Genomic DNA, 11,526 nt, shown 5'->3' on the forward strand with positions numbered 1-11,526 from the left:
AGTACTCATCTGCTGCTAATGTAATAGCTAGCTTAGTTGTTATTGACATATTTCTAGCTTATAGTAGTTTATTTCATGTGGTAGTAGTTGATTAAGCTGTAAGGCATGGACCCTATTTGGGATTGTTTTTATATATATATATATGTCACTAGGCAGCATGCCTAGTGGTATATTTGCTTAAAAAAACCACTGCAGATCCTTACTGGCCTAAAAATAGCAATGAAATGCCAGAATAAAAATGCTATGATTAGTCAAACAAAAAAAAGAAGGCAAGAAGAGTTAGTTTATCTTGCCAGTCTTTCCCTACGAGAAGTACTTGTAATTCTCATCAAGTTTATGACCATCATTGATGACAGCAGAAACATCAACTTCCTGCTCACCGTTGAACTTTGGAAGATATTAAAGAGTTGGGAGTTCTCCCACTTCTACATCCCTCCTCTTTTACTTACTAAATGATCTAGATTACTCTTTCCAATTCTTTTTCTGTTTTCCTTTCTCCAATCCTTCAACTTTCTGACGATGCATTTTTTATCCTATATAACATAGAAGCTAATTCTTTATAATAACATTGGTCTCATAGGCAACTTATGCACACCTCAACTATTCCACCAGGTACCTGTTATCTCCCACCAGCACAGGTACCGGGTAACTCTAGCCACCAAAGCTTAGGCAAATAAGAAGAAATCACCTAGTGTTGTCTTGATTGGAACTTAAACCTTAGTCTGCAAGGTTTCTTTTATAAGGCCCTGGTCCCCAAGGTTTCTGGAAGCTACTTTGGCACAACGGAATAAAGTAAGTTAAAACGCATAAATCATTAATTAGATAATGAGTAATAACTAGTTGGGACTTTTTCCCGACTTTGGCTTATCTTTGGCCTTGAATAGTTTTTTTTCTTAAACTTGATGATGATATTGTCCGAGCTAACTTGTGGCGTACCTTGCAACCCACCGAACAGCCTATTACATTCCACAAGCACATGTGTCAGGTAAATCTTCGTACCAAAATAGGAACAAATGGGTGCCTCAACCACTCAACTCAGCCATCCCCTTGGAAACAACTTTGAAGATCTTCAACTAACCGTAAAAGTTGTGTTGTAATCAAGGAGCAGATTTGAAATCCATAAGGAATTCAAAAGATATGCGCAGTTTAGATTGAGTGAGCTGGCATGTGAAATTTTGGGATAAGTGTTGGCTTTGTGAATATCCTCAATGTTTGTTACTAACCTTATGTTTATACCCCATCTGTTTTATTTTATAAGGCGGTATTTAACTGAACTGAACACAGTGTAAAAAAAAGACTATAACATAACAAAAGTACTCCTAGAACTAGTGCTCTTAAACATGCAATGATATTTTTATGCCTATAAGAGCATGTCATTAAGGGGAAACCAAATTAATATTTCATTTTTATACTTCAATCATGCCTATATTAGCATTTGAACGAAGTTCAGGAATTTCATAGAATGAAAATTCGGTAAAGGGTCAAAATTGTCCCTGTACTATCGAATATTGTTTAAATTTGCCCTCCGTTATACTATCCGTTGGCCACGTGTCACTCGCAAATTCAATTGACCCATCCCTAATTTAAAATACCCGATTCATCTCTTATCTGCCCCATTACCCGACCCTAAACCCCTCCAGTCCTCCACCTCCAAAATAACCCACCAGACATAACCCCGCCCCACTCTCTTTCCCTCTTCTCTTCTCTTCCCTCACATCACACCAAAACCGCCGGAAATGGCAGCTCACCTGAAAATTCCTCCAGGCAGCACTAACCTCCACTGTACCGGCCCCCTTATTTGTCTCCCTCTTCTTCTTCTTCTTCTTCTTCTTCTTCTTTTTTTTCTTGTTTCGTCATCCAAACAGCAACCCCGTTCCACCAAACCAGCAAACGGAACCGGTGAAACTCGCCAGAAAAATCAGAAGGCCAGCACCACCATCTACCTCTGCTCTCTCTCACTGTTTTCCCTCTTTATTTTTTCAATCACCATGAAACCGGCAAGATCCATTATAGATCTTGACCCAAAAATGGCCAAAATACCAGTGCCTCACCCCTCTCCTCCATTTTTTTCTAGTCATTTTCTCTTTCTTCTTTGTAATTTGTTAGATCTAAAAATTTAGGAGGTTCCGGAACTTTTTGAACTTAGCCGGAAAATGGATCCTCGCCAGATTCCACTGAAAATCCTTGAATCTGCTCGTTATTTTTGGATTTCCGGTGACCTTTAGATATCTGCTCATGTTAATAAAAAAAAAATTCCGGTGACATTTAGAAATCTGCTCGTGTTAATAGAAATCCTTTCGGCCACTGTGCAAAAGTTTGCTTCAGACTTCAGCTAATAATGAAGCACAATCACGTGATGTAGTTGTTCAATTGTCCTCTCAACTTAATCTCATTTTCATTCATTTGTTCAAATAATAATTGCTAGGAACAGCGCCAAAAATTTCTTTTAATGATTGCTTGGAACATCGGAAACCTGCTCGTATTTGGTGGAGTTATGTTAGTTGGGGGGTTTAGGGTCGGGTGACTGGGCGGATAAGAGATGAATAGGGTATTTTAAATTGGGAATGGGTCAATTGAATTTGAGAGTGACACGTGGCCAGCCGTCTAAATTAGGGGTAGATTCGAACAATAGTATAACGGCAGGGGCATGATTGACCAAATAGTATAACGGAAGGCAATTTTAAACTGTGAGAAGGCACGGGAGAAAATATGTTATTGATATTAGATGAACAATACAATACAGGAGGTCCTTATTTATAGCTATATTATACAAGGACATACCACTCATCTACCAATGTGGGACAATACTACACTATATACATGCTGTAAACTAACACTCCCCCTCAAGCCGGTGCATACAAATCATATGTACCGAGCTTGTTACATATATAACCAATACGAGGATCAGTGAGAGACTTGGTGAAAATATCTGCAAGTTGATCATTCGACCTCACAAACTTTGTAGCAATCTCTCCTGAAAGTATCTTTTCTCTGACGAAGTGACAATCAATCTCAATGTATTTAGTTCTCTCATGGAACACCGGATTTGATGCAATATGAAGGGCAGCTTGATTATCGCACACAAGTTCCATCCGACTGATTTCACCAAATTTTAACTCCTTGAGCAATTGTTTGGTCCAGACTAGCTTACATGTTGCCATAGCCATTGCTCGATATTCTGTTTCTGCACTAGACCGAGCAACTACATTCTATTTCTTGCTCTTCCAGGACACCAAATTTTCTCCTACTAAAACACAATATCCAGACGTAGAACGTCTATCAGAAGGTGATCATGCCCAATCAGCATCTGAATATCCAATGATCTGCTCATGACCTCGATCCTCAAAGAGTAACCCTTTGCCTGGAGCCGATTTTATATATCGAATAATGCGGACAACTGCATCCCAATGACTATCACAGGGAGAATTCATAAACTGACTTACAACACTCACAGGATAAGAAATGTCGGGTCTAGTCACTGTGAGATAATTTAATTTTCCAACCAGCCGCCTATAGCTTGCAGGATCGCTAAGCGGCTCCCCCTGTCCTGGCATAAGTTTAGAATTCGGATCCATCGGAGTGTCAACAGGTCTGCAACCTATCATCCCCGTCTCTTCAAGAATATCTAAAGCATATTTTCTTTGAGAAATAACAATACCTGAGCTAGACTGGGCAACCTCAATACCTAGAAAGTACTTCAATCTGCCTAGATCCTTAGTTTGGAAGTGGTGGAAGAGATGCTGCTTCAGATTGGTAATACCATCCTGATCATTGGCAGTAATAACAATATCATCAACATAGACTATCAGATAAATACAGAGACTTGAAGCAGAGTGCCGATAAAACACAGAGTGATCAGCTTCACTATGAGTCATGCCAAACTCCTGGATAACCGTGCTGAACTTACCAAACCAGGCTCGAGGAGACTGCTTTAGACCATAAAGTGACCGACGCAAGCGACATACAAGGCCACGAGACTCCCCCTGAGCAACAAAACCAGGTGGTTGCTCCATATAAACCTCATCCTCAAGATCACCGTGAAGAAAGGCATTTTTAATGTCCAGCTGATAGAGGGGCCAATGACGAACCGCAGCCATGGATAGAAAAAGGCGGACTGAAGCCACTTTAGCCACGGGAGAGAAGGTATCACTGTAATCGAGCCCAAATATCTGAGTATATCCTTTGGCAACAAGACGGGCCTTAAGTCGATCAATCTGTCCATCGGGACCAACTTTGATTGCATAAACCCAACGACAACCAACAGTAGATTTACCTGAGGGAAGAGGAACAAGCTCCCAAGTACCACTTGTATGTAAAGCAGACATCTCGTCACTCATAACCTATCGCCATCCTGGATGAGACAACGCTTCACCTGTAGACTTAGGGATGGAAACCGAGGACAAAGAAGATATAAAAGCATAATGGGGAGATGACAGACGATGATAGCTCAAACCGACATAATGAGGATTAGGGTTAAGTGTGGTCCGTATACCTTTCCGAAGTGCAATCGGTGTACTAGGAGCAGGGTCCACAGCAGGAGCAGGGTCAGGTGCAGGACGAGAACCAGTTGGGCCTAATGGAGGACGCAAACGACGATGATAAGTCAAGAGTGGTGTTCTTGTGGCTGGGGAACTAGGAGGAACAACACTAGACTCCTCAACGGTTGGTATAGATGAAACCTCTGTGGTCGAAGGTAGAGGAGGAGCTATAGTAAACTCCTCAAAGGTCGGTATAGGTAAGACCTCAGATATATCATGGAGGTCAGCAAAGGTAAAGAAAGGTTTAGACTCAAAAAATGTGACGTCAGCTGACATAAGGTACCTACGAAGATCTGGAGAATAACAACGATATTCCTTCTGAACACGAGAATAACCAAGGAAGACACACTTGAGAGCACGAGAAGCTAACTTATCTTTCCCAGGAGCTAAGTTATGAACAAAACACGTGCTCCCAAAAATACGAGGTGGAAGAGAGTATAAGGGTGACTGGGGAAACAATATTGAATGCGGAATCTGATTCTTGATGGGAGATGAAGGCATCTGATTAATCAAATAACAAGCTGTGAGAACTGCATCGCCCCAAAAACGCAACGGAATACGAGATTCAATTAGAAGTGTGCGAGCAGTCTCAATAAGGTGCCTATTCTTTCTCTTAGCAACCCTATTTTGCTGAGGGGTATAAGGACAAGATGTCTGATGAATAATTCCTTGAGAAATCATAAACTGCTGAAATTGAGAAGATAAATATTCTAAGGCATTATCACTGCAAAAAATGCGAATAGAAACACCAAATTGGTTTTTGATTTCAGCACAGAAACTCTGGAATATAGAAAATAACTCAGAACGATCTTTCATTAAGAAAAGCCAAGTACATCTTGAATAATCATCAATGAAACTGACAAAATAACGAAATCCCAAGGATGAACTGACTCTACTAGGACCCCATATATCAGAATGAACTAAGGAGAAGACAGACTCTGCATGACTCTCAACACTACGCGAAAAGGAGGCTCGGGTATGTTTCCCAAGTTGATACGACTCACAATCTAATGTAGACAAACTAGATAAACTAGGCACCATCTTCTGAAGTTTGGATAAACTTGGATGTCCTAAACGTCTGTGGATCAGATCTGGAGGATCTGTAACTAGACATGTTGTGGAAAGAGTGAGTGAGTTAAGGTAGTAAAGGCCTTCTGATTCACGTCCTGTACCAATTATCTGTCCCGTACTGCGGTCCTGCATAATAAAAGAATTGTCAATAAAATATATACCACAATGGAGGGCACGAGTCAAACGACTAACAGATGCAAGACTAAAAGGACAGCCAAGGACATAAAGAACGGAATCTAGGGTGATAGAAGACAAGGGATTAGCTTGTCCAACTCCTTTTGCCTTAATTTGACATCCATTGGCTAAAGTAACAGTGGGAGGAGACTGTGAATATACAATATTTGACAAAAGTGATATATTACCAGAGATGTGATCAGAAGCTGCCTGAGTCCATGACCCATGGGCCAAGAGTGCTAGACTGGGAAACACAAGCAAAAGAATTACCAGTAACAGAAGTATCAGTCTGAGCAACTGAGGCTACTTGTGGAGATGTCTGCTTACTTGCTCGATACTGAAGGAGCTCATTATATTCTTCTTTAGATAAAGAAAATCCTTGGTTACCTGGAGTCTCGGTCTGAGCAATGTAAGCATTTTTGGGTGGACGACCATGTAAGGAATAGCACATTTCACGAGTGTGTCCAAGTTTGTGACAATAAGAACACTTGGGTCTAGATCTTCCAAAACGACCTCCTCCTCGTCTATGCTCCATAGTTTGAGATGCCCGAACATCCATTGTCTGGGATGCAAGAACAGAGGAATCAAGTATCTGTGATGAGATCACTGGTGGACTTGGTGCTGCAGCAAGGCGGAGTAATCGAGAGAATAATTCATCAACTGTCGGGACAGACGGACTAGCCAAAATCTGGTCGCGTACTGAATCAAGATCATTAGGAAGTCCAGCAAGGGTAAGAACGAGAAACATCTTCTGTCGCTGCTCTTGTTGTTTTTCCACACTAGCAGAAACTGGCATCAACTTCTCAAATTCCTCCATGACTGCCTGTACTCGACCCAAGTAAGTAGACATATCCAATTCTTGCTTCTTTAAGTTTGTCATCCGTGATATCACATCATAGAAGCGAGATATGTCATTAGTGTATAAGGTGCGTGCCTTTGCCCAAACCAAATAACATGTCTGGAATGGACGAAACAAGGGCATCAACTTGGAATCAATAGATCGCCACAAGATGCTACATAACTGAGCATCGATTTTTGCCCAAAGTGCTATTGCCTTTTCATCTCCATCGCTAGACTGTTTGATTAGATGATCTTGAACACCTTGACCTGTACACCATAACTCGACAGATGAAGCCCAAGCTAAGTAGTTTGAACCTCCCATTAAAGGTTCCGAGGTAATAATAGCACTAGAGCTTCCAGAACTCATGTTTCTAGACCCAAAAACATCAAATCCCAAAGACATTGTTGCAAATTATTACCAAATAAGAGAAAGAATCAACTGTAATCCACTGAAACAGTGTACGGAAACACAGAAACAGAATACTGAAATACTGTAGCTGCCGGAATATACTGTAGCTGTTGGAATAGTACTGTAGCTGCCGGAAAAAACTCAAAGTTGTCAGAATGAAATGAAAACAGTAGGGGTAGGATCGGAATTACCAGGCGACCCAACTGTTCTGAAGGAAGATTTTCAAAAAATGGCCGGAAGTGGTCGTACGCGCCGGCGCGTGAGCTTCTGGTGGCGCGTGCAGGCGCGTGAGGCGGCTGTTGCCGGAGTTTTTCACTGGAGTTTGGTCGCCGGACAGTGACGACTCTTGTGGTAGTGTTGGATTTTGCACAACACTGACAGAAATGAAGCAGATAGAAAACAGCCTTAAAAAAGTACTGATTTCTCTTTCCCGGAATCGCTGGAATTTATGCACAGCGATAAGTCTCTCACAATTGCTCTGATACCATGTGAGAAGGCACGGGAGAAAATATGTTATTGATATTAGATGAACAATACAATACAGGAGGTCCTTATTTATAGCTATATTATACAAGGACATACCACTACTCTACCAATGCGGGACAATACTACACTATATACATGCTGTAAACTAACAAAAACAATATTCGATAGTACAAGGATAATTCTGACCCTTTACCGATGAAAATTTAAATGCATTGGATATCTTTGTTTCTTGCGCAAGGGGGGAAGTGAGGAAGTATCTCGCTCGCAGTACATAAGCTTTTTTCCCCTTAATGTAGTGCCTTTAAAATTGCACAAGTTTAGTTTTTCTCAATGCTTTCTTTCTCTATTTTTCGTATTTGTTGTAACCCCACACTTTAACATCAACTTGATGCCCACTTATTTTAAAACAATTGTTTTACTGATCACAAAAGGTTCTTGCATGAAAGCACTTCCCGTAATCTCAAACCTTGAGTTCTAGTTGTAGTCAAAAAACGCATGGCAAGTGAAGAAAGTTGTATTCTAGCAATTAAAATTTAGCAATCAGTTTCAAAAGTTATGTAGTGTCGTGCCTTTACTAAAGTATATTCTTTATGTAAGCCAATACTTTCCATAGTGAATTATCAATGTTTAACTGGTATTAACAACAATAAGAAATGTTAACTAATTTGAGTAGATTTTACAAGATTGCCTATAACTTACTCCTCTGTCCCATGTTACGTAAGGGCGTTTGACTGTCATAGAATCTAAGAAATAAAGAAAGACTTTCGAAACTTGTGAATTAAAACATGTCACAATATTTTGTGGCTATAATCATCCTATTCAGGGTAGAATGAGCAATTAAGAGTTAAATTATTTCTATACATAGAAAGGTGTCATTTTTTTTCGGATAGACTATAAAGAAAAGAATATCACATAAATTGAATTAGAGGCAGTACTTTAATATCAACAGTCAAACTTAAAACACGTGTATCCTACAAATTGCTTAGACAACATTTCTTCCTAAAAAATTAAGAATTAAAATCCCTAGCACCAAATATTATCTTCATTGTTCATACCTCTAGATAACTATAGCAAATTAAGGTAGTAAAAGAGGAGATTTATTTCTTTGTAGGAAGGGAAAACGGAGAAAGTTTTGAACTTTTTTTTTTTCTTTTGATAATCATGGTGTCCGGGCAAGTTTGCGCACCTCGACTAATTCTAGGGGATACCTACTACCTACCACCAGCATCGGGTACCAGATAACTATATCCACCAAGACTTGAACGGATGGGAAAAAATCACTAGCATCAAGTACCAGGTAACTATATCCACCAAGACTTGAATAGATGGGAAGAAATCACCAGGTTTTTTGTCATGAGACCTCAAGTTCTCAACCAACTCCATTGAACTTCTTTTCTTTTTTCGATAAATAGAACAAGCAATTAAGCCAACCTTTTGCTTTTTCAACAACAACATCAACAATTATGACTGACTTCCAAACAAGTTAGAGTCGCTATATGAATCCTCACTGACCATGTTACTCCCTTTAAAATCATCCCATACATAGGAAAATTTAAAGTGTATTAATGGTTAATTTTTACACAATTTCGTTGCACATTAGAAGTAAAAACAAAAAAAGTCATTGTTTTCAAGGGCAAAAACTACATAACCACATCTAGAAGGGGCGCTCATCAGCGAGGGCACTGATAAGATGGCATTTTCACTTTATAAGGGGCTCTCCTTTAGACATAGGGTAGGTGATGCCCCCCTGCATCTCTCTGGTTTGACCTGGTGGCAGTAAACGTTTTTGTCCAAGGCTCAAGTTAAGACCATTAGCTTTCCCCATTTTAAGCTCTCCTACTTTATTGCCACATTCATAGGCTGTCACGCAAAAGATTTAAAAAAAACCAAAATAATCTAAAGATGATATCTTGAATTGCACGACAATTGCAATGATCAGTAAGGACAACAAAATGATTATAATAGTCAATCAATAACAACTACGCAGGTCTGAATATTCACACACTTATAATAGACCAGGGAAAAGTCCTGGCTGAGCATATCTTAGCTATGATGGCAAAATAATGTAGGAGCAACAACATTACTTTTACTAAGACACTACATTGATCTACATGAAATAAATTGAATACTTGAGACACAGGCACACAGCGTCTAAGACTGAGCCAAGTATAATCAACTTTGTAAACTTCCCAAAAAGCATTTGTCCAGACAATTTTGCCAAAATATTTCACACAAACGAAGTATACATCCAAAATGCTTCTTTGCAAGAGTTAAAGTACAAGTTCACCAAGCGAATGCTTCTAGAACATATTAAAAGACCAAGCTTTAGTGCATTTGAAAGTTATTTCTTAGTTTTATTCGCAATTCAACACATTTATTTTTACGAAAATAGTCAAATTAACTAAAGAAGGATATAGAAACCAATGTTCACCGTGCCAGTGTGAAAAGAACAGAACCGTCAGAACTCAATTTCTGTGATCCATAAATCAATAAAGGAAGAGTCAATCCTAAATCAGTAATACTCGATCATATGAAATTCCGCTCTATTCATCCAATTAAATTTCTAGGAAACGAATTGAAAAATGCAGAAACTGATTCGATCAAATTACGAAACAGATCCAAACGGACCAAAACAAATAGTATTCAGGAATTACGCACCAGAATTTAAACTCAGGGAGGCGACGAACGAAAGGGCGAAACTCATCGGAACCGCGGGTGGGGAGGGAAGGACCAGGACCATCGGCGAGTTCCGGATCCACTTGAGGGGAAAGGAAGGCGATCAGCAGCTGAAGGATGTAGATTCCTAGTCCGTACGTGATGATGTAGAATCCTTGAACGAAGTACACGCGTACGGCATAGATCAAAGCTATCACCGAGAAGGCGATCCAACGGTGGCGGACATGCTGCGTTGACTTATCCAGAAGGTGCTGGTACAGCTGAGATACGGTGAAGAACCACTGCGACACGGTGGTCGAAGGTGAGGATACACCGTCGCCGGCGCCGGTTCCTCCACCGACATTCATCTTTTTTAAAAGTAAATTAATTCCCCTTAGAGTTTGTTAATACCATTCCTTTTTTATTTGCTTTATTTCCAGTACGGGTGAGGATAGCCCGGGCCCAACAATTATGTAGTATTGTTGTTAACATGGTTTAATTATTTTTTGACAAATTCTTCGAATTTGCAGTAGTACTTTGTATTTGTGTCACCTTTTAATATGTACCCTATTTTTAAAATTTATTGATTTGGTAGCCAGCTGACAAAAAATTCGTAATAATATGACAATTACACCCCTGACAAATTTGCCTTATTCATCAGCATAACGTAACACGCTCATTAAATTCAGATAAAGTTACAGGACTATCAAAATATACAGGCATTCGCTTCAGCCATTGTTTTACTCTCTTTTTTTTCTACTTTGTCAAATTTTACTTATTTATATAGTATTACTTATGAGTTGGTTTTTCTTTTTTTTTTTGGGATCTCATATGTTAGAAGAATTTTTTGGGACATACTTGATTACATGGCAGAATGTCAATGGGTATCTGAATGAGCAGCTACTCACAACACATGCTTTTGTGTCAACATATAAACGATTCAGATTCTAAAATTATTTTTCATGTATATGGATTTATTATCATTTATTGGCTGTTAAAACTTCATGCTAATATAGCATGAAGTTGTTTTACATTGAAGCTAAAACTTTATGCTAATGCATGCTGAAGTTATTTATCCTGCAGTCTATAATTTTGTCACGAGTTTTATCCGAAACTTCAGTCTAAACATGCTAAAGTTATTTAGTTCATTTGCTAAAACTTCAGTTTAAACATACTGAAATTATTTAGTTCATTTGCAAAAATTTCAGACTAAACATGCTTAACCTTTTTAATTCATTTGCTAAAACTTCAGACTAAACATACTTAAGTTTTTGTCTTGCAATATGTAATTTTCTAATGAGTTTTTGCTAATGCATGCTGAAGTTATTTAGTTCATTTGCTAAAACTTCAGAC

General features: G+C 39.1%; 1 protein-coding gene across 1 annotated transcript in view; it reads right to left on the bottom strand.

Annotated features, from left to right (window-relative positions):
- Positions 1-10,611, bottom strand: part of LOC104098689 (protein RER1A-like) — a 28,178-nt gene extending 17,567 nt beyond the window's left edge. The window contains exon 1 of the mRNA XM_070188565.1: positions 10,177-10,611. Within this exon, the coding sequence (XP_070044666.1) occupies positions 10,177-10,541 (365 nt within the window). The 5' untranslated portion in view covers positions 10,542-10,611. The remainder of the gene's footprint in view (positions 1-10,176) is intronic.
- Positions 10,612-11,526: the final 915 nt, after the last annotated feature.

The sequence above is a fragment of the Nicotiana tomentosiformis genome, chromosome 11 (genome assembly GCF_000390325.3).
Source record: "Nicotiana tomentosiformis chromosome 11, ASM39032v3, whole genome shotgun sequence".
Taxonomy (NCBI): domain Eukaryota; kingdom Viridiplantae; phylum Streptophyta; class Magnoliopsida; order Solanales; family Solanaceae; genus Nicotiana; species Nicotiana tomentosiformis.